Source organism: Pollachius pollachius (genome assembly GCF_949987615.1).
Source record: "Pollachius pollachius genome assembly, chromosome: 2".
NCBI classification, from domain to species: domain Eukaryota; kingdom Metazoa; phylum Chordata; class Actinopteri; order Gadiformes; family Gadidae; genus Pollachius; species Pollachius pollachius.
In genome coordinates this window covers 27,849,997-27,874,907 of record NC_136935.1, presented here as the reverse complement: position 1 = coordinate 27,874,907, position 24,911 = coordinate 27,849,997, and the positions used below count along the sequence as shown (strand labels likewise).

Sequence of the window (24,911 nt, the reverse complement as noted above, 5' to 3'; positions counted from 1 at the left end):
TTATTGGGCCGGTTAAGACCAAAGGCATTCTATTCTTTCACACCTTTTCAGCTTGTGATACTGTATTAGCCTTTTGCTACAAAAGGCAAAAAGACTGCCTGGCAAACCTGGGACATTTTCCCTGAGGCCTCTCTCATCTTCAGCAAACTAAGTCAATACCCTCCTGTTCTGACTGATAGTGACCTGGAGATCCTTGAGAAGTTTGTGGTCCTGCTGTATGATCGATCAAGCACAGCTGTTAGTGTAGATGAGGCTAGACTTGACATGTTTGCCCGAAAGCAGAGGCCATATGAAGCTATTCCTCCAACAAGAGCAGCTCTACTTCAACACATTAAACGTGCTTTATATCAGGCAGGCTGCATATGGGGTCAAGCAACCCAGTGTCAGCCAGAAGCAGAGAGTTCTGCTGACTGGGGATGGAAAAAGCTTGGTGAACAATGTGGGGTCTTCTGGACAGCAAATGCACCAGTCGCACAGTTGTGAACAACTAGCCAAGTGTGGCTGCAAATCAGAGTGCTGTGGAAGACGCAAATGTTTTAGATTGGGTTTCACTTGCACAGAACTGTGCATTTGCAAATCTGAATAAAAAAGTAAGTAGCCTTGCGGTTGGCCGAGAGACGATTTCCTGATTCTGGACCGTGATGTATATGTACACCTTTCTGGATATGTTGCCCCCAATACAACACTTGCTGACTGGCAAGCAGGGAAGCATTGGCTACCATTTTTAACAGTCTTTATTATGACTCAGCAGGGCACAACCTCTCAATCTCAGGTTGGACACTCTATCCACAAGGCCTTTGAGCTGGTAAAAATGTGAATAGAACTTATGTTTTTCTTTTTCATCCATCCTTTTCACTCAGTCCCAACAGAGTACACTATTAAAGCAGCACCCACCTTAAAAAAATGAATCTTGGATTTTCGCGATTGCCTTTTTCTAAAAGTGTGGCTGTTACATTATTTTTGCTAACATGCATGTGTGCATCAGTGTACATACTACCGAAATGACGGCCATCTTGGAAAAGGTCTCCATCTTGAATTTTTTTTGGCCATCCAATTTTTCCAAAAAGTGGCCTTAACAGAGTTTTTGTGGCATATTTTCTGTATCACTATTTGGAAACAATGGCAATGAACATAGGACATGAATGGCAGCAATCTTGAAAAATTGCCGCCGTATTGAATTTTTGAGTGGCCAATGCCTTTTTTTAAAATAGTGGCCCTTAGAGAGTATCTGTGCCAAATTTCATGCTTGTATACCAAAGTGAACGATTTTTTTTACTAATCTGCTTTACTACAACTGACGGAACGACCATCTTTCTGAAACACATTATTGTTGAGCATCATCAGCTGTTGAGCCATAATTTTCTGACACGTTATCCCCAGTGTGTTGCTATTGGACAGACTACTGTTGAAGTAGAAGAGTGTGAGATTGGTGCTTGAGAAAAGGAGCATAATGGAGGCCACATGAGCCTGAAGTGGTAGAAACATGCTGTGATGCTGTAGAGGAAGATTCTACCACATTCATCTGAATCAAGAAGGGTGGAAGGTGGATTGTAAAGACCATAGGCCAGATGGCAGGTTGAAGGTGCTGATGGAAAGCATCATCATTTTTCTGCACTCATCAGATTTCAAAGAAAACAGCTTATGGTGACTTGGAGAGAATTTAGCAAATCTTTAAGGAAGGGGAATACAGGACAGAATAAACAAGTCTCTGTTGTTTTACAACAGCACATTATTTTATGGGCATTTCAGGAGATGGCCTTTCAAATTATTAATAATTTCTATTGTATTGTTGGCTGAGTAAAACCAGAGTGACTTTGATTTCAGACTCTGTTCTGAAACATATATAATGGTAATTATAGGTTTATGAACGTAGTTTACCACTATGGATGATCAATACATATAACAGAGAGTTATAATTATAGGTCTATCAATGTAGTTTACCACTATCTGATCATTACATATAACAGCTAGTGATAGTTATAGGACTATGAATGTAGTTTAACACAATGGACGATCAATGCATATAACAGATAGTGATAATTATAGAACTATGAATGTAGTTTACCACTATGGATGATCAATACATATAACAGATAATGATAATTATAGGTATATGATGGTAGTTTACCACTATGGATCCAGTTAGAAAAATGTCTGTTGGGAAACATTAATAGGCTGTTACCTTTGCCTTGTCCTACAACTTGTACAGCGGCCATGGTGACTAGGACAAACATATCATCATCTGATTGGTTAAACTGATTTATTCACTGGCTAGGACACGGTGTGAATAAAATTAATGTTACCTTTCAGCAAAAAGGAAATCGCAAAGTATGTGTACAGTCCCATTCAACTCAGTTATATAGCATAACACGCATAACGTGTGTGGTGCATTTAATAATCAACATATCCAATGTCATTTTAATGCTACTTCACAACAAGGCTACTAAAAAGTAATCACAAATGGGCCGTAGCCATGGAAATACCGCCCCCCCCCCCCCCCCCCCCCCCCCCCCCCCCCCCCCCCCCTTCCTACAACTCTTGGCAAAGCAAAACAAAAATCCCCCAAAATGTACATGCGTGAACACTTTATAAAGGTATACATGTAAAATCAAAGCTTTGTTTTTAGCAGCCTTCTCTCTAGGTTTTCTGTCTGTCCTGGGCTCCTGTACAGACAAGGACGTTCTGCTAGATGCCAGTTAAGTCTAAACACTGCCTTTAATAAAACTTTAAAGTGGAAATGTGAAACATTTCAAGTAGCTCATAAATGACAATGACAATGCTGATCGATAGTCATTTAAATTATATTATTATTATATAACTGATATATTCTACAAATAAAAAATAAACTTGAAACTCCCAAAACCCTTCCCATTTACACCCCCCAGTCAGCCAGTACTCAGAGTGGACAGAACATTGTTATTGAGTTTTTGAATTCTGAAAGTCTTCCGCCAATTCACTGGGAGGGGCCCAATCGTACACAGGCGGTCTCTCTCCAATGTATTGAATCTTGATTGTGAGTGACGTTGACATTTTACAACAAAACCACTAAATGCTCTCAAAAATCAGTAGCAGAGCTCATCAGACCAATGAAGTGTGGTGTGTGATCTAATATTAGATCAATAAGTGTAACTATGTTATACGTCACAGCTGGGTCGGAATCCGAGAACTGCATGGGGCGGAGGAACACTGTTGGCTGATTACGGAAATATTATACCAAAGAAAAGGAATGTTTGCGCGAGTGTCTGCAGCCTTCCAATAGGGTGTATTTCCGCAGTAGGCAGTCCATACGATGTTGATTAGAAACCTTTACAGAGACTTTTCCCCCTGCCAGCCAAGTTTGTGTCTGTAAATGACAGATCCCTCCAGCAACATGATCGGTCGAAACAAATATAAAGCGTAAATTGAAACACACCCGTTGTCTTCTGTCCGACTTCAGATGTATAAATCAGATTTGTAACACTAGGTGTGATCAAATAATTGCCTGGTAGTGCTTCAAGCTTACAAACTACTCGTATCCGCACAAAACGGTGTACTCACAAGCATGGCCCCTCTCTCTCTCTCTCTCTCTCTCTCTCTCGCTCTCGCTCTCTCTCTCGCTCTCTCTCCCGCACACACACATACGTATACAGAAACCCACCACTACAACATAGACAGGAATGCAAATAGGGCGCACTTGACCATCTGACACCTGCTTCCATTGGCTAATCTAAAAACACTCGTTCCAACTCTCTCTCTCTCTCCCTCTCTCTCTCTCTCTCTCTCTCTCTCTCTCTCTCTCTCTCTCTCTCTCTCTCTCTCTCTCTCTCTCTCTCTCTCTCTCTCTGTTTGTGTTTAGGACCATGTGTGTGTTCAGTTTTTTTCTCTATATCCTAATCACGTGCCCTGGAAAGCGCATATAACACGCAGGAAGCGAAGACGCAAACGGAGCAGCTACAAGTGAGCGCAAAGGTTTGGATCAAACTGCAGTCCAAACATGTTCGATTTAGATTTGTTGACCTTAACCTGACACGTGCTGCCGATCCATACAAAGTGCCGCTCGCTGTGATCACTAACCAACTCAGGCCTGTTAAGAGAGCTGCTTACCATAGTGGAGTTACTCTTACTGCTGTTAGTAATGCTGTTAGTGGTAAACATGCCATTAATAACGTGTTATATTTTTCTCAGTGAAATACAACTCTAGTGTTTGCGTGTGTGTATGTGTGTGCATGCGTGTGCGTGCATGTGCGTGTGTTTGTGCGTGCGTGCGTGTGTGTGTGTTTGTGCGTGCGTGCGTGTGTGTGTGTGTGTGTGTGCGTGTGTAAAAAACGAAAGAGGAAAAAAAGAAAGATTGCACATCTGGGACGGTGTCAGCGGTTACCGTGAAACAGTAAAGCAATACAAAGACGTTACTCTCTACGTACCGGCTCGTCTCCCTGCTCCTGCTCGTAGTAGTCATAGTAGTCTGGATGGCTGAACTCGTCACTGGCGAGGCTGCTGCAGATCAAGTATACGAGCACCACCGATACTCCGAGTAAATGCATGGTTTACAAAGTTCCAGGTTGTGATAATCCGTGTGGGGGTCCCGGGACGGGGTCAGGTTTTCCTGTTAAAGTCCTGTCTCTCTGCTTGGGTTAGTCCTGCGGTGGTGGTGTGGAAGTCTACACCGCTTTCCCCTCCGGCTTTCAAGGTCTCGACGATAGAATTTGGAGCAGCCGACGTAGTATTGGAACTCACTTAATTCAGAGAAAGTATACGACGCGCAACAAGTCTCACCCTGACGTGTAGCCTCAGCTCTGCAGCGGTTCACACGTGTGAGTGAGTCCAGCCTGAGGAGACGGGAGGGGGGTCCGGTGCAGACAGATGAGCGCTCAGCGAATGAGAGCAGAGGGCAGTGGAGCGGGAATAGGGGAGTAGGAGGCGAGCCTAGGGTGAATGATGAATGGCAGGTTTATCACTAAGTTTCACGCCGTCACACTTCTCTCATTTGCTGTAAGAAATTAACCTTTTAAATGACCGTGCAGATCGGTTACTGAATGACGTCGAGTCTCTGGGGGTTAGGAATTCGGCAATCCTATATAGTCTATAGGCTAGCCTATAGCCTATAAACCCCAATAACTAAATATATAATTATCATTACAGGAGGTTAAATGATTACAAGAGGTTTTCTGCAGTAAAATACCTAAAATAATTAAAATAGCAAAAGCATATTGTAGGCCTAAATAATCTCCAGAATTTGCCATGAAACCATCCTGGCTAAGCAGGATCAACTGAAGACAACAAGCAGATAAATTTCTCCCTTTGTAGTATAGAGCAGATTTCTCTGAGCAGATGTTAGATGATACAGGGACAACAAATGAAGCCCATGACATTTGGCAAAGGTTGGCTGTGAGATTGAACTATGTTAGGGTTTTATTTACTTTAGTTGTTAAATGTGCTCACTTTTATGCATTGTTGTTGTACTAAGATATCTATTCCTGCTTCTTAGTGTGTGTGTGTGTGTGTGTGTGTGTGTGTGTGTGTGTGTGTGTGTGTGTGTGTGTGTGTGTGTGTGTGTGTGTGTGTGTGTGTGTCTACACGCGTGTGTACGCGGGGGGTAGGGGGGTTTATGTGGGTGTGTGTGTGTGTGTGTGTGTGTGTGTGTGTGTGTGTGTGTGTGTGTGTGTGTGTGTGTGTGTGTGTGTGTGTGTGGAAGGGGATGTGTAAACCAAACCCTGTGGGAATGTGATTCACAGCGCAGCGATGTGTTGTGTGGTCAGGGCAGGCCTGTCAGGCCGTGTCATGTGTTATGGTTGGCCAGGCCTGGTGAGGGGCCGTCGTGGTCCCTCAGAACGTCTGTAGTGCTTGGACGCAAGCCAGCCCACACATCATTGGCCCCGAACCCTGCTATGAATATAACAAAACGTAAAGGTCACTGCACCCCCCCCCGCCCCCCCATCTTGTCACTTTCAGGGGATCAGTGTCATTAAACTGACAAGTGTTACTAAACTGATCAGCGTCATTAAACTGACCAGTGTCATTCAACTGATTAAACTGACCAGTGTCATTCAACTGATTAAACTGACAAGTGTTATTCAACTGATTAAACTGACCAGTGTCATTAAACTGCCAAGTGTTATTAAACTGACCAGTGTCATTCAACTGATCAGTCAGTGCGTTTACATGCAGAGTCATTATCGGATAAAGAAACGAATAAGACCTCAACCAGACTTTTAAAATGCATGTAAACACCTTTACCCAATATACTTCGGACCGTAATCGGTACATGAACGGACAAGCGAGATCAGATAAGAACACCTAGATCAGAGGTCTTCAACAGGGGGTCCGCGACCCCTAGGGGGTCCGCGGAGGTACTGCAGGGGGTCGCGACAGTTTTGGTTTGTTTAGAAATTTTTTTAATATTCACACCGCAATTTTTTCCACAATATTATATTGTGGAAATATTACCAGTATTTCTGTCTTCGATAGTACTGAAATCGTAGCTAGCTAGGCTACGATTTCCTAAGGTGTCAACAGTCCTACACATCGTCCGAGGGGAGATTGGAACAGAGGATGTATTTCTGATGTATTTATTTTCACATCCTCAGGTATTGGTAGGTATTTTAGTGTTGTGCATGTGTTACATTTTTGCATGTGTTCCATTGTTATCCAAGTTATTGTTCTATTGTCTACAAGAATGGGTTATTACACAGTGTCTCCCCTATATGCATTTGCAAAAAAGAAGAATAAAAAAATGTTTTTGCCAAGTTCAAGGCACATTTGCACAATGATCTGGTCTCAGCAGATACCTTGACTCTGTTGGTTGTTGTGTCATATTTGGAAGCTCAATCTGTACATTTTTCCCAAAAAAGTCTCACCAGAAGTAACCATTAAAAAGGTTATTTTTCAAAATGTTCTTCTGGGGGGCATGCCCCTGGACCCATAGACATCCTATGTCAGTGATATAGGATGTCTATAGAGTGGCGAAGTCACGGCCCTTCCGGTAGAGCCCATGGGACCTATGAGATTGATAAATATGAATGGGTTTCAATAGATTATTTTCTGGTCCCAGTCTTTATATGCCCTGGATTACACATATGTTGTTTTGGGGATTTAAATGATATTTTTTCATGCAAAGAAAACTAAAAAAAATTGCAAAGAAGTTTGATAATGTTAGGTTTTGTGTGAGGCCGCTTTGTGAACTACAGCTCTTCGCTGCTCTCAACGCGAATAATATACGTCACCACCCGCACTTGGAACTCCGGTGCAGACATGGCGATGTCTCTGCTCTCCACCTCACCGTTTTTTTCCAAGGGGAGGATAAAAGCATCGAAAGAGGTGAAAAACATTATAAGTCGGGGCATGTGGAGAGTATCAGTTATGCCGATGGGGAGATTGTCGGTCTTGTCCACGCCAGTTGCAGGGAGCGTGATGTCACATACGAGACATGTAGTCTTTCTCATTGTGTTTTCTCTACAGCCTTTAACTGAACATTTGCATAATAAATGGTCAAACTCTTGGCTTGAAAATTATTATTTAAATCCACAAATAACATATGTGTAATCCGGGCCATATAAAGACTGGGACCAGAAGATAATTTCTTTCCTCCATTGAAACCCATTCATATTTTTCGATCTCATAGGTCCCATGGGCTCTACCGGAAGGGGCGTGACTTCACCACTCTATGCCCGGACCCCCCTAGCGTTGCTAGGTTACCAACTCACAGCACCACTGCTCCAAAAAAAATTTAGGGGAAATACTGTATTACACATTTCCGATGGTTTTGATGGAAAATTCAATTACTGCTTTGAATGTACAAAATCACATGGTTCTTTGTTGGGGTGTCTTGTTTCACCATGATCAGGGTATGATCCTTAATATTTTTTACTTTCACATTGCCTTGCATAAACTACATTGGTTAGTCTGCATTTACCCTGGCTGCTTTTAATTGTATTTTGAATTTCACTCATTCTGGTCTGATCATTTTCCTGTATCAATTCCCACCTGCAAACACCAGTCCATTCCATCCATCCATCCACAAATAAACATTCCATCAGCAGATTTGTATTATGATGCATTCTCATTTTAGGCAAAGTATAAGACAATACTTTCTTAACAGTATAATTGTAACCATGAATAAGTCATTCAAGTAACAATATTCAAATACTAACATTGTAGGGTAAGACAGAATTTGGTTTCATTCTGAATCCAGTGAAACAGAAGCTATCAGGTGTTTATATATGTTTTATGTTTAAATATTTGGCAGACGCTTTTACCAAAGCGACATTCATAAAAAATACATATAAAACAATCACTGTAAACATAATCATTTAAGGAAAGAATGTTGTTAAAACAAGCAAATACAAAATATCAATACAAAGTGTCAAGACAGAATATACTCTGCTGCTGCAGCAACAGTCAGTGATACAGTCTATAAGGTCCCTAAGATATATACATATCTAATGTATTCATACATTGTTTATGCAGGAGGGTCATATTGTTTCTTCAACTTAAAAATAGCTAACCGTTTTTTTTCCCCTTCTCTGGGATTATGTTCCCAGTTTTGATCTCGTACGTCTGGTCACTTAAAGCATATTAGAATATTCTATTACTGTTAAGCCAACTATGAATAATAAAACACGCCAAAACATGTGTCCTTTATCATAGCTACACGTATGGCAAAAAAAAACGCATCAAAATCATACCTCAGTGAGGTATGATTAATTAAAAACCATTCCAAGATGGCGGCCCCACGTCTCGTCAGCGCCAGTAGGCAGTAGCATTCGATGCTCTGTCTATGATATAGGATGTCTATTGTTGTCACCATTGACATATAAACAATTCTTATTTCTTCATAAATATAAATATTAAATTATTTTTTTATATGTTTATGGTTGCCGCCGTCGGAATACGAGAAACGGCGATTTATTTAAAAAGGTGGCGCAGAAGATGGAGGAAGCCGGTGTGATGCCATTACCCCCTATAAGAAGTGTATCATTATCAACATGCATTCACACACTACGCTTCGATATCACCCAAGGCTGAATTAAAGGTACATGTTTTCCTACAAATTGGTCATCAACAAGGTTGTAAAGTAGTAACTTTGGGCACATCTGGCAAAATAAATGTTTTTTCTTCTGACGTGTATACGATCTTTATTCAATCATTGCACTGCGACCCAACTGACGGGGATATTCTCTGATATTATGAATCTTAAGACTGAGTGGGGTTCTCCGACTCTCTGGTACTTCCACAACAAAGACTCGTAGTGGGGGTTATCTCGGCCATGGTGGTGAGGAATTGGAATGGTGGAGAAAGGAATTTTGGCTTTGACTCTCTGAAGTCAAGATTGAAACGCTACATGGAGGAGAAAGGGATTGTTGCCGTATGCGGGACAGCTGTCAGTTCACTTCGGATCTATGTCATTTCTCCAACGCTCCATTGTTCCGACCCAGGAGCGTCGCTAGCAATTGAAAACATTTGGGGCTGTAGCCCAGAAGTTAGAGTCCTTTTAAAACGGGGATTCAGGGGTTTCTCCCCCGAGAAAATTAGAAAATCGGCTGATGAACATGCAATTGTAACGTATTTTGAGAAGTAAAGGAAAGACCAATCGTCATGTCTGGCTCACGTCGGGGCAGGCCTACTGAGGAGGTTAATGTTTACTTTAAGGATAGGAAAGTGCAGCACATGCACCAGCAGCCAAAATAAGACATTAGAAAAGCCTGTAGCCAAATAAACACTGTAATGCGCCTACCCGACATTTTGCAACAAATTATTCAAATCTGCCCATAAATGTAAAAGTCCGAATTTTGCGGTTTTCACTGGCTACAATATTTCGTTGCATAGATAGTATATGAATTGGATGTAGCATCCGGGCAGACCGGAGTTATTCCAACTGCCAGTGTTGGGAAAGTTTACTTTCTACTTGAACTAGTTCAAAGTTCTGTTCACAAATTTTAAAATGAACTAGTTCAGTTAAACGTTCATAATTCAAAATGTTGAACTAAGTTCACAGTTCCAAAAAATGAACTAGTTCATAGTTCTTTTTTTCAATATGTTGCTGTAAGCTATTCTTTTTTTCCGGTATTTTGAACATTGAGCCCCCTTTGTGGTTTGTCTAGGATGAAATAGAATGGTTGAATCAAGTATCGTAGCGAAATACAGTTTCTATCGTGTTTTATTGCACATTTAGCGCATTTTGTAAATCCCATTGATTTCTGTTGGAAGACTGGAAGGCTCATTGACCGGAAACGGAAAGGGGGGGTGTTTACATTTGGTTGTAGTCCTTGCGCTCGGTTCTAGCCCTACTATTGAGACGGAGAACCAAGCGAAAAGACTACAACCAAACGTAAACAGCCCCCCCTCTAGCACGCTGATTGTACATATTTATAATTCGAAATTCGTCTCAGCCTTTATACCACAGATACTCTAGGGTCTATAGCATATAACCGCGTGGTCTGATTACAGTTTAATTCATTTTTCACAATTTAACAGCTCTCATTTTGAAGAATAATCACCGCGCCATTCGTTTGAATGGGAATCACGACGGTCTATACTTTCATAAATAAAAAATATTTAAATATTTATAATTTGAAATTCATCCCAGCCTTTACACGACAGATACTATAGGGTCTATAGCATATAACCGCATTTTCTGATTACAGTTGAATGTAACAGTAAGTTGACAACATCGCAACTGCAAATGAACCGCACGGAGATAACCATGGCAACCGGTCAAACAACACGGCGTTCTGCGCGCGCATCCGCCGTGTTGATAAACAAATAACCCCCCAATTGAACGAAGTTAAACCGAGTGAGCGTGCCGTTCACAGACACCAGAATGAACAAGTTCACAGTAACGTTCATCAGGCAGTAATACAGTACGTTCAGTTCACGTTTGCCCAAAATATGAACGAGTTCATGAACTATCGTTCAATGAATGCGTTCAGGCACAACACTGCCAGCTGCATTCAATTCTCTTGGCTTATGAGCGTCGCCATCTTGTCATAGTTTTACTCCGCCACATAAACTCTAACCAAAAAAGGGCATTGATGTGACGTCGGGGGGAGGGAGATATGCCCATCTAGGGGACGTACACCGAATTAGCTCATAGCTCATTAGTTTTTAAACAATCGGTTGGTGCAGTTGACCGCAGAGCAAGGCATCTTGGCACCGGAATGAACAATAGGAATGAACGCAGTCGAGGTCAAGATGACGGAAATAGAATGCTAATCCTGAAAACTAGCCTCCGAGTTGAGGTCAAAGTCAGCGGCTAGCTGTCAATCAAGAGGCTGCGCCCCTAATTATTCATACATTTTAACCTCAATCAAATAAAAACTAGACTGCTAAAAAAAAGACGGGTAGCGGATTCAGCCATGCTCCGGCCATTATCCGATCTCTTAAAGGCCATGTACGTTCGGATAATTGACACGAGTAGCAAAATTGGTATAAGGCTTTATGCGATCTAGCTGTCATCTGAGTGTTATTAAACTGACTATTGTCATTCAACTGATTAAACTGACCAGTGTCATTCAACTGATTAAGCTCACCAATCTCATCAAACTGACCAGTCTCATTAAACTGACCAGTGTCATTCAACTGATTAAACTGACCAGTGTCATTCAACTGATTAAGCTCACCAATCTCATCCAACTGACCAGTCTCATTAAACTGACCAGTGTCATTCAACTGATTAAACTGACCAGTGTCTTTAAACTGACTAGTGTCATTAAACTGGCCAGGTTAATTAAACTGACCAGTCTCATTAAACTGACCAGGTTCATTCAACTGATTAAACTGACCAGTTTCACTGAATGGACCAGTGTCATTAAACTGACCAGTGTCATTAAACTGATGCATTGAGAGTTCCTACTGGCTTTTACAAAAGCAAGGCGTGTGTCCTGGGGGATGGTTTGAACCATCAACCCCAGGATTTGAAAATCGTAGTGTTGATGAGAAGTTTTTTAAAGGAAAACAATTAAGTGCAGTAGCCTGGCTCCACCCGCCTAAGTATTTCCGTTCAATTTGAATTTCCCTTCAGTGCTACGTCTGGCTTTGTGGTATGTTAGTGGGTATTATCCGTCAAAATTTTCTGCATCCAATCAGCAAACAGAGGGAGTGGCTGAGGTCTTCACGCACGGTGTTTGGTTTGTTTACAGCCTGCGCGCAACGTGATTCCCGGCCAAACGTTAGCAATTGGTTATGGCAGATAAATTATAATGTCTGACCGTTTCATCTATGTCTTATTCGGCAGGTTAGTCTGCTAATGTGGGACTTTCACTGGAAGGGCCTGCTTACACAAAGCCCTCCATGTGAGGTTTGTTTTATAATAAGAGGGACGTTTCCCTAGTGTTTTAGGTCATTGCAATCACAGCGGTTCTGTGTGTCCTGATCTCCATGGCCATCCGATGTGTAGAATGTCACTCTGATTTGTTCTGTAGACTACAGCTGCTTCAGACTGAGATAACATGCTGTAAGAAAAGTGGTTGACTTGTGTGTGTCACAACATGTGTGACATGCACACACACACATACACTTACACATGCATGCACTCACACACACACACACACACACACACACACACACACACACACATGCATGCACACGCACACACACACACACAAACACACATGCATGAATGCTGCATAAGTTATGATAACCTACCAATAAATAGTTGGAACACTGTTCTTCACAGGGGGTCTTGTTCAGTCTCCAAGTTCTGTCAAGACCCCTGAAGTGAGTAAGTGCGTGTGCGTGTGTGTGTGTGTGTGTGTGTAGGTGTGTGTGTGTGTGTGTGTGTGTGTGTGTGTGTGTGTGTGTGTGTGTGTGTGTGTGTGTGTGTGATTGTGTTGTGTGTGTGTGTTTAATGACTTTTGTAATACTTTGGAATGCAGTCGATGCTGATGGAGTTCATATCCTCTCTAAACATCTAGAGTAGAGTTGCTGCCAGCAAACACATGCACGGGCACACACACACACACACACACACACACACATACATACACACGTATATTAGGATCAGAATAAATTGGTAAATATAAAGTGAGCTTTTAAGAAGGAATGACACAGAGCTGAAATACACTGTGAATTTTTATTGTGCCAAACATTATGTATTGCTTGTTGCCATTACAACTAATGCAGGCCATGCCGTTGGACCAAGATGTGAGGTCTGACCCTTTCCTCTGCAAACTACCCTTGAAAGAGATTATGTTACAACTGAAATGCTTTTAATATTTAAAACATCTATCCTTTATAAACACAAGGCATTGCTTTATCAAACGCTTAACTGCCTCTACTACCAAGCAATGTTTGTACCTTGCCTTTTCAACGGGGCTTCAGGCAACATATAAAAACGTCGTTTATAACAGAACTTGGGTTCCCGTGACACCGTCTCTGCCGTCAGCAGCCCTTTGTATTCCGCACAATGAAGACGAGGCGTTGTGAGCGGAATCATATAGCAGAGGTACCTTATCATGTCAACCGGCAGGGAAACATGTAACCACATACTTTAGCACTGACAAAAGTACATCTATCCGTGTAGATACAGCTGTTCATCCCCCACTACCTCTATAGCCAAGTAATCCCGAATGTGTCAACGGTGTGATGTACAGGAAGAGTAGGAGTAGGAATCTGACATCGCTCAGGAGCTGGAGCCAGAGCTGGCAGCACATTGACAACAAGTGGAAAATACAATAGAAAACATCATCCCGGGTTGGATGACCCTTGAGGGTCATTGTTCTGCTGTACTGCCATCTACTGGTACCAGTGGGACATCAGTGTGTACGAGCGCTGTACAGCTTGATCAGATCTGGAACGTGGCTGGACTTATTTCATCTCTGTAGTCTTGAATAGTTCAACAGAACCTACCAGTAAAACCTACCCGTCGTCCCTCACTGGTTGGTTAGTCGTCCACCAAATGGTCAAACTGTATTCTCCTGCTGATAGCAGTGAGACATTATGATGCATTGCTGACCAAACCAAGTACACACCGCACACAGTGGCTGCCACTAAACACTAAACACTGCTGACAGCCAACCAGAAATGCATAACTTTTGAGGCAGTTCCTGGTAGACAGTACATGTACTCTGGGTCGCTTGGCCGAGTGTGTGTGTGTGTGTGTGTGTGTGTGTGTGTGTGTGTGTGTGTGTGCGTGTGTGCGTGCGTGCGTGCGTGCGTGCGTGCGTGTACATGCACAATTACCCATTTTAACTGTGGGAATGCTTCTACCGGAAGTTGGCAACAATTGGAAGTGGGTGTGTGCCAGTGTGTGTGTGTGTGTGTGTGTGTGTGTGTGTGTGTGTGTATGTGTGTGTGTGCTTGTGTGTGTCTGCGAGTGTATGTGTGTGTGGTGTTAGATGATGTCTGCCGAGCTCTTGTAGGATTATTGATGTGGAAGAAAGCATATGACCTATAGATTGTGCTCTAAATGGGTTGTCATGTCTGCCTCAAGGAACACACAGACACTAGATACACACACACATACACACACACACATAAACATAAGACAAACACACATAAACATAACACACACACACACACGTAACACACAATGGAACATAACAGTCACACAAACACATACACACATAAGAAGCACACACTTAATGTACACACACACCTAACACACAAAGACAAGCATCACAGACACACACAAACACACACATACACATACACACACACACACACCATAATACTGTAGCAGCTCTTAAAACAGAATGAAAGTCATGACCTTGTGATTAAGTTGTGAAGCACAACATGCTGGATAACATTTCCTGCTCAGATTGTTCACATGTATCAAACACTAAATTAAAGTAAAAGTTGTGCTTCATCTGAAGGATTAGATTTCTGAAATCAGAAATCCCTACATTAATCAGTAGTTAAATATGAAAGAGAGAAGTTAAGACTTCCAGGGATCTCTTATTAACTTGCGCATGTGTGTGTGGTTCAGTGTGTACCTGCCTGCGTGAGCGTGCACGTGTGAGTAAACACACAGAGGAAAGAGAAAAATAGGTTATTAATGACACTATTGTCTCTGAAGCACGCACATTCACAAACACACACATACACTAACACACACACACAGTGGTGGGAGCTGGGCTGGGAATGGAGAGGGGGTAGAGGCTGAGGGAAAACATGTTAGAGGAAAGATAAGCCCCCTTTGTTAGTCGGTTGACACTAAGACACATTAATTAGACGGGCCCAAGGAGTCAGTTCAACACAGTTGAAGTCATCTAGTTAGGTTGTGGGCTTGTATTGGTTTCTTGCTGTTTCTCTAGAGCGTGTTGGTGTGTGCGTGAGTTACTGCCTGTGTGTGTTTATGTGCGTGTGTGTGTGGTTGTGGGTGTATGTGTGTGTGTGTGTGTGTGTGTGTGTGTGTCTGTCTGTCTGTGTGTGTCTGTGCCTGCCTGTGTGTGTTAGTGTGTTTGCTTGTTTTATTTAATTGTTTTGGGTTTTCTTTGTTTTGCTTGGTGTGAAAGAAATTATTCTTATTGTATACATATATTTAACAAATATATTTGTTAAATACATACACTTATATATACATTTGGTCCCACACATTGTGCCGATATATTTGCTGTATATTGAATCATCTCCCCTCAGAGTAGCTCATGGTACACCATGACATACCTCTCACAGCCCACACTGAAACAGGGGCTTCCTAACGTAGCTCACAGAGCGTGAGCACAATGTATTTTCACTCTGCTCAGAATGTTATCTTGGAGACCGATTTTTCCACTGCTCCAGGATAATTATTTCACTGTTTTGCAATTACACAGCCAAAAGCCAACCCGTTTTAATATAAGAAGAGGGAGAAAAACATAATACGAGGGAAGGCAGAGAGTGAAAAGAATGTGCCACTCCATCAACCTTGACCCGCTCCTTTTGGAAGGTCTGCTGAGCTTTTAGGATTTTAGATTGGAGTGTGTGTGTGTGTGTGTTGGTGTGTGTGTGTGTGTGTGTGTGTGTGTGTGTGTGTGTGTGTGTGTGTGTGTTTGTGTGTGTGTGTGTAAGCATGCCTGTGTGTGTGTGTGTGTGTGTGTGTGTGTGTGTGTGTGTGTGTGTGTGTGTGTGTGTGTGTGTGTGTGTGTGTGTGTGTGTGTTCGCTGAAGCAAGGGGGCTCTGGAAAAGGCTTTGTGAGCCAGGAGCAGAGAGACCCCCGAGACCCAGACAGAACGGGGTTCAACTGATAATGTGATGTGGGGGTTTACTGCCCTGTGATTATAGCTGTATCAGCAAAGGAATGTTTTATGTTTTTGAATTAATATTTGTGAACTATTTATTACTTTCACTTCCAAACCAATACTAAGTGGCTTTACGGTGTTCATGGCAGAACCAAAGATACACGCCAACAAGCACTACATGTGAAACTAAAGTAGTTTTTAACAGTTGTTCCTAACCTCTGTCTTTAGGTGAACCACTAAATTGTCATCAAGACATTTCGAGGACTCGTATGTCAACTTAGGCAATAGACATGCAGTGGCTGGGTGCAGAATGCCCCTTTATACACACTTACACCTGCCCTGTCCAGTGGAACCGAAAGAAAGAACTTGGAGCATACACTCCCCGTGTCTTTATTCAGCAAGCACAAATCAATAAAAAAATTAATTGGAAAACATAACTATGGATAACATAAAATGGATTGAACAAAGCACAGCATTTATTTTAATAACACATATAATAAGTAAATATAAAAAAAATTAATATGTTGATTTTAATGTATCGATATTATTTGTTCGATTATACATTTGTCAATTTAAAGACTAAAATCACACCACAACATGGTCCATGAGGACATCTAAACTCAATGTCCTGATGTTATGTTTCATGATGACATCTAAACCCTATGTCCTCATGTTATTGTTCATGTAGAACACAGTCACTTTTATTCATGCACTTTCATTATATTTTTTGTGTACTTTTTGGTCTGAGGGATGGCCAAACATAAACTGGCATACCCCATTATGCTTTCATATCGCACTGACACCTCTTTATTCATCTGTGCAATACAAATATTAGCCTTACCAGAAACATTTCGGGTCATTTTGGGTGTTTTTATTTTTACTATGAAATAAAGTGAGATAAAATAAAGTCCAACCAATAATGTGAACCCTTTTTTCATAGTGTTGTTATAAGAAAAACTCTTTTGAGCCAATAATAATAATTACAATATTAAGATACATCATATTACTCATTGGAGTGAGGCTGGTTTGATTCATCGTGACACAAATCACTTTCACAGTTGGAATGCGTCCTGGCAGCTCAGCAGGTCCTGATGTTCCACCAGCGTTGCTCACTCCTGACCTGTGAATGCCCCCTTCTCGCTCTTTCTGCTGGGCTAATAAAAGCAGAGACCTCCAGGGTTCTGGGTGTCCTTGAGCATGTTTCATTTTGGTCTGTGCTCTTTGGTCCTACAGCTATAAATTGATTCCATATGCATAGCTATGGACCATGAAGTTTAGACAAGTAACTGATAAGCTTTTATGCAGCCAGTCATGGGCTGACCGCCAAACCATTATGAACGTATAAGGTGATAACCTCCATCGAATACAATACGCTTGTACACATACTACGCACTTAAAGTGTTTTTTCTCCTTTACTCTTTTAGATTATTTTTGCTTCAAAGAATTTACTTTTGATGTCATGTCGCGATGGCAGCCAACTCCCAAAAGTTGTCTAGCAAACAGTTACTGTTTGATAGCCAAGTAAAAGTCAGCTTGCATTGCGTTTTGAATGGAATCTAAAAGTGCCTCAGCTAGAATTCCCCCCTCCCAAACCCCCACATCATATGAAGTGAGCCCAAAGATTTTGCCCCAAATGACTGTGCTACTTTATATGCTATTCATCTCAATGGCTGCTTGAATGAAACACTTACTTACCAACTTTGCTGAATTATTAAAAGACTTTATGTCTCAATCGAATATGTCCGCACTTCAAATTGCTACTCACTACGTTAACACAAAGCTGGTGGTGAGCCCGTGGTCAGTAAGGAACAATCATCGTCTCTCTCTTTCTCTCTTCACAACTCTAGAATCTTCCATACAGCTGCTTAGGGGAGACTTCGTAGGCTGAGGCATGAATAGGGCATGAGTACACAAGCACTGAGACACTGGGGATACTTGACTCATTTCATATAAAACACAGCTGACATAGCACGGTTACCATTCAACTAAATTTACTAATCTTCAATTGAGTAAACAGATTCTAAAGGATCCTGAACTTTTGCAAAGAGTTTGTTAACATCAAAGTCTTGTTTTATACTGAGCAAAAAACTGTTTGAATCCAAGTATGCTTGAATCCTGACAGAAGTGCTATCTAAAGCCAATATTATACTTCCCACCAATGTTAGCAAACAATTGACATATCGTTTGGAAACCTTGATAGCTGAAAACTCCTCCTAAACCAGAACATGTGGATATAGTCCTGCTCAAGGAAGGAGTGCGAGAACGGCGTGTGCATGACCCCCCAGGCCCGTCTAGAGATCAGGAGGTGCGTTACGGGTTGTCGGGGAATTGGGGGGGTCACACAACAATCATTCAGTACCCTGGATAAACCTTTCAGGGTAATCTTGGCGATGTCATGCAAATCTATGGGAAGTGATTTATCTTTTAGGGATATGACACGCCCTCTTTTGGCTGATTGCCCTGAAAAGTGAATGCATTCTTACTCCACCCATGACCAAACTGCTCACGAACTTGGGGTGAATCCAGGCCTGTCTTTTGAAGATGCCCTGCTCACAGACACCTCCCACATGCCCCTTTGGCTGATCTGCGTGAAAAGTGAAGCACTTCTTAAAATGTCCCGTTACCAACCTACCCACCAAATGTGGTGATGTAGGAGGTAGGACACCCTCCTGTCCACAACACCTTGCAGGAGGCAGGACGTCTCCTTGCTTGTTTCCTCTTCTTCAGCTTCTTCCTATCGTAAGTAAGTATGTATGAGTAGCATTAGAAACAAAGGGATTTGAACGCCAAAAAGGAGAGATTTCAATGTTCTCATTACCGGTTACATTTGATACTATAATCTCCAAAAGTACATTTCTCTCGTATATTTAAAAAAAGCAAGAGATAATTTGTATATGAATAGCTGTGGCTACATTTTTAGAGGATTGTTTAGAGCTTTCAAATCTTGTTCTCTGTTTGTTTCAAAGTCAAGCGAACCGTCACAAATTATTACCAATTTCAAGCCTGAAAAGGGACTGCTTTCAAACCAAAAGAGAAAACCAGGATCAGACACACGAAATAGGTTTAAATTGAGTTTAACATGTTTACTAAACCTTGGCGACTCTAGAATAGCCAGACATTCTGCCAACTCACAGCAATGTCATCCATTCAAAACACTTATCCTGCTTTGATATCTTTTTTTGCCCAGATATACCGTTTTACATACACTGTGTTTGTGAGCTGAAATCTCCCTTTCCTCATTTTTCCTTGAAGGGAAAAATGTGTTCCTGACCAATTATTTCCATAATGCCCTGTGCTGTGTAACCTCGACGTGCTGTTATAGCTTCTAGATATAAGAGATTTCCTATTTAGCGACTGGTCACACCATCACTTCCGTGCTTTCAAACATTCCTAGGAATTTAAATTGACGGTGGTAGAAGAAAGTTAGCATTTATTTGGAAGATGTTTGGCAAGTGACGCATCATCAGACTTCCCCCAAAAGGGGAAGTCACATTACTGTTGCTATGCACATGCTCGTGTCTATCTGGGTGTTCATGTGTTTGTGCATGTTCCTATATTGGGTGATTGTTTTTCTACTTCTGTGGAATGCTGATGTCAATGTTTGTCTTTGGAAACACAATGAGTGACATTGGGCTGTTAAAAAAACAGAATACACAAAGGGACTAAAAGGTATTTGACAAACACCATCTGCTGTGTGTGTGTGTGTGTTTGTGTGTGTGTGTGTGTGTGTGTGTGTGTGTGTGTGTGTGTGTGTGTGTGTGTGTGTCTGTGCGTGTGTCTGTGCGTGCGAGCGTGCGTGCGTGTTTGTGTGTGTGTGTGTGTGTGTGTGTGTGTGTGTGTGTGCTTGTGTGTGCGTCTGTCTGTTTGTATGCAAGACTGACAATGCAAGACCAACACCTGCTCGGTTTATGACCCCTCAACCTTTACCCTTAGACCAACATGATCTTCAGTCTCAGTCCAGCAGTAAAGGTGCACATCCCTCACACTCCAACTTATTTCAGTTGATACGTCTCATTGTTAGACCATTCAATTCTTTGTTTGTTTTTCAGTGAAGCCGAAAGCATTTTGCAACTCAATGATGTAAGAGCAAGTAACTCAGAGAGGAAGCGATATTTTTCCAAAGAATTGTCTGCATTATTTCATCATTTTAGATGATTAGAAGATTTTAATTCTAGTAGAATCAAAATTTCAATACTAATTGAAACCATTATTATAATTAACAAAATGGGATGGTGGAAGAGGCTGTTTGGGCACTTGTCTAAAACCATCCTCTGTGGCCCGTGGCATGGCTCCGGGCCCCAGGCGACACTGCTTGTGTTGCGTTTCTAGAGCCATAGCTGGGCCTTTTTCATCTAGCTTGCTAGCCTCCCCTCCCTTACAACATGTTTGGGCCCCGGGGCCTGTCAGGCCTTCTCAGGGATCTCCTTCTATGTGCATGCTGTAACAAGTATTTTTTTTCAGCAGTGTTTCCCAAGGACTTTTTCTCTGGCCACACTTTGGTCCCTGGGTTAGGGTTAGGGTCCCCCTGAGGGGGTCAGCTATCCAGCCACAAACGTAATGCATCAAAAGATTTAACAGATTTGACAGATTTGATGCTGCTGCTTGTATTTAAAACAATGTATGCATGTGTGTGTGTGTGTGTGTGTGTGTGTGTGTGTGTGTGTGTGTGTGTGTGTGTCTGTGTGTGTGTGTGTGTGTGTGTGTGTGGTTTGCGTGTGTGTGTGTGTGTGTGTGTGTGTGTGTGTGTGTGTGTGTGTGTGTGTGTGTGTGTCTGTGTCTGTGTGGGGGGTCCCCTTGAGAATTGAAAAAGGAAGTTCAACTGTTTTTCTAGTCCCTAAATTAAAATGCAGGGCGTGATGTGAGTATGTTAGGAATTGTTTCAGCAGTTATTTAGCCTATCACAGTCAAACAACTGCTGAAACAATTCCTAACATACCTTTTCCAATACCTTTTCTGTTTCACATCCGGCATTTAAAGTTGTAAAAAGAGTCACTGCAGGAAAGGAACAAGCAATGACATCCTATTGACTGGCCTTTCTTGAAACCCGGCACTGTGGTGTTGACTCAATACACCTTTTATTATCCTGGGAATCAGCCAGGGTGCTTCCCGAAAATCCTATTGTCCCTTTTGCAAAAGCAAGAAGTAGTTGCTCCCGAATGCTGTCAGTGTTTCATGAGTACGTCTGCTAAGAGCCGCTAGTGGCACCAATGGACATTTGATCTGCTGAATAACAATAGGGCTGTCCAGGAAGCACCATTTCTGGACTAATCATCTGACCCTCAAGGCTACGTCACTAACAAGATTCAGAACCACTATTTAAAAACACTCAAAATAAGAAATTTGCTGATAAAAAAGACATTTATATTGCTGGGTTTTGCTGTTATCAAGACACTATATATCTTGTTACAATGAAAAGTACACATATGCACTCCATACATGAGCACTTTTGTATAAGTCGTGCTTTACCAACGCATGCGAGCACACACACACACACACACACACACACACACACACACACACACACACACACACACACACACACACACACACACACACACACACATGCACACACACACACGAACACCCCGATACACAGGCCCAGAGGAACCCGCACACACATACAGGAGTTCATCAACTCTATGACGTGTAACAGGTATGCACTGCCATCTACTGGTGATATTTAAACTTAAAAGTCTTGAGATTTTAATATGAGAGTCCAGCACTAATACATTTTCATTCATTCAACAATCCCTTTTCATAAAACCCTTGAATCATATTATATAATGATAACATTTCAAACTGATATTTGTATGTATAAATAATAAATAAACGGATTTAAATCAATATTAACAAATGGGCACGAGCCCTTGCCCTGCCAACCTTGCTCCTGGAGGCGCGGGCTACCTCTCCAACGGCCTCCTCCTTCTGTCGCGTTGCCGGGAAAACGCTGAGGTTGTTTGAAACTGGTCTGCAGCCGGTCGTCAAGAATCACTTCTCAGTTGATGACCTTGAAGTGGTCTGGACGAGGAGTGTCATACAATCAAGGAACAATGAAACACACGCACACGCACTCACACACACACACATACACACACACACACACACACACACACACACACACACACACACACACACACACACACACACACACACACACAGCACACACAGGGGCGTTTCTAGGTTTCTGAAATATCCGGGGATTAGCCCAGAGGGAAAGGGAAAATGCGCGGCAAATTTTTTTGTATGCTTTATTGTGCATGCAATTTTTTTCAGAATGCTTTACATAAATACTCAAAATACGCAGTTTATTATAGCTTTAAACAGCTTCCTGATTGCTGTGCTGCTTATCCCCAGACATCTAAAGTTCCATTCAAGTTATTTCAGAGTAAAATGAATACAAGTGAGACAGACCTTACATATATATATATATATATATATATATATATACCATATATATATATATATATGACTGGAGATAGAATAGGTTAATTAATTTGAGGTGGTAAACAGTCCGCATATTCGCATATGCAGGGGACACATTTATTCAAATATGCCGCTCTTTCACCGCATAAATTGCAGATTTCCGCGCAAAAATATGCGGGGCTTGCATGATTTCATAATCCCTGCATTTTCGCTGCAAAAAAGTCACATATATCTTAGCAGAAATTTGAAAAATGTTGTGTTTACTTCACACAAGAGCAGCCATTTCCCCCTGTTGCCATGGGAACATTATGAAGTGACGTAATTACACGACGTGAAAGTCATCGAAAAGCTGCATTTTTCGCAAGTTCCCGAATTTTTTCGCAAGTTTCCGCAATTTCTGCAAGTTCACGCAATTTCTTTGCAAAAAATTGCATAAATATACCACATATTTCATCGCATTTTTTAAGAAAACGTGCCGAATATTCAAGGATTTTTTGCGCAACAATCACAAAAAAACGCCACATTTTTCTGGAGGGACTGATTCTCTTGCCAGAAGGACTATCTAGAGGGACTAGGCTACTTTGAGATGCCCCTGGAATCCCCATGTTTGTTTCTAGTGTAAAGCAAGCAAAGAATTATTTTAATTTTAATTTTTTTAATATATATAAGATTCGGGGCTAATTGAATAATATCCAGGGCTTTAGCCCCGAATGAACCAGCCTAGTGACGCCACTGAGCACACACACACAAACACACACACACACACACACACACACACACACACACACACACACACACACACACACACACACACACACATGGTACCGTGGCAGCAGCAGCTTGCTGCCACGGTACCATGTGCTCTGTTTATAGTGGAAGCATCGCAATGCAAAGCGCACACAGCCTTTGGCCGTGTTCTGTAAATAGTGTTTTAATTTATTTTTAAAAGAAGTTACAGTTGGAGCAGATTTCATTTCTGTTGGTATTTGGTTCCAACAGAGGACAGCATGATGGCTAAATGCCATTTCACACTGCTTAGACCTTACCCTAGGCACAACCAGCTGACCAGTGTCAGTAGATCTAAGTGACCTTAGATCATTTAAATCCATAAACAACATATGTGTAATCCAGGGCATATAAATACTGGGACCAGAAAATAATTACTTTCTCTCCATTGAAAACCCATTCATATTTTTCGATCTCATAGGTCCCATGGGCTCTACCGGAAGGGGCGTGACTTCGCCACTCTATAGCCTCAAATGCCAAGTCTAACGACGCGCCTGTCTCTGATCGTTACTATATTTCTTAGGCACCAGAATGCTGTCTTAGTTGTGGCTTTTATAAGATCACAAAAGCTAAGTTCCCCATCCATGATAACACCAAGATTCTTTACATGGGTTTTTGTCTAAAGACTTTTAGACTCCAATTAGGCACTGAGCTTCTCTATATTTCTAACTCTATGTTTTTGTCTCCGCCAAACACTTTGTGAACTTTCACAGCATTCAATTTTTTTATTGATATCATAGTGTTCAAATTCGACCGGAAACAATGGGTCAGAGGCGGAGCGGCCATCGGGACGATCGGGAGGTTTCCCGGTGAGCCGGTGTGGGTACCAGATCGACTCAGCTGCCAGATCAACTTGGGGTCCTGCGCTTACAGATGACGTATCGACACTTGACGTATCGACACAAGCCAACGGACAAAACCTGGAAGGGTTGTTTATCAACGGGGCTCAATCATGGACATATAAAGAAGGCTCAATCCATTTTGTTTGTGATTTCATTGATTCTTTTGCACAAACAAAGCCATTGGAAACACGTCTAAAAGCACTGATGAATGCATATGTAACCCAGTTCCTGTTAGGGGCTCTTATTCTGAAGGAGCAGAACGGAAGTGTCTGCGTGTGGGTCGCTGTTTTGACTCTGTGTTGTGAGCGCTGGAATTAAAGTGGATGGCCCCGTTCACTGAATGGAGTTAACCGATTCTTCTTTTATATATTACCCAAGTATAGGCAACAATAAAACGCTTGGTTACACATATATTTTTATTTTCACATATGTTAAAGTAATTATCACCTGTAAAACTAATCCTATATTGATGAATGCCCCCCCCCCCGCTAACGTTTATTAGCTCATGTTAGGCGTCAATCTTAAGCAACAAATATTATCTGATCAATCTTTGTACATTAGATTATTATTCATAGATTAGAAAACAAAAGGAGATTGTTAATTCTTATAACATGGGAAGTGCGTCATTATTGCGCATCTAGGACCCCGAGTCGATCTGGCAGCCGTGTCGATCTGGTACCCACATCGGTCCACTTTGAAATGTACTTTGGGTCGCGGTGCGGGGGCA

The 24,911-nt window shown here is 41.8% G+C and overlaps 1 protein-coding gene across 1 annotated transcript in view; it reads right to left on the bottom strand.

Annotated features, from left to right (window-relative positions):
* The window catches only part of vegfc (vascular endothelial growth factor c), a 65,087-nt gene extending 60,549 nt beyond the window's left edge, over positions 1-4,538 (bottom strand). The window contains exon 1 of the mRNA XM_079758589.1: positions 4,401-4,538. Within this exon, the coding sequence (XP_079614715.1) occupies positions 4,401-4,520 (120 nt within the window). The 5' untranslated portion in view covers positions 4,521-4,538. The remainder of the gene's footprint in view (positions 1-4,400) is intronic.
* Positions 4,539-24,911: the final 20,373 nt, after the last annotated feature.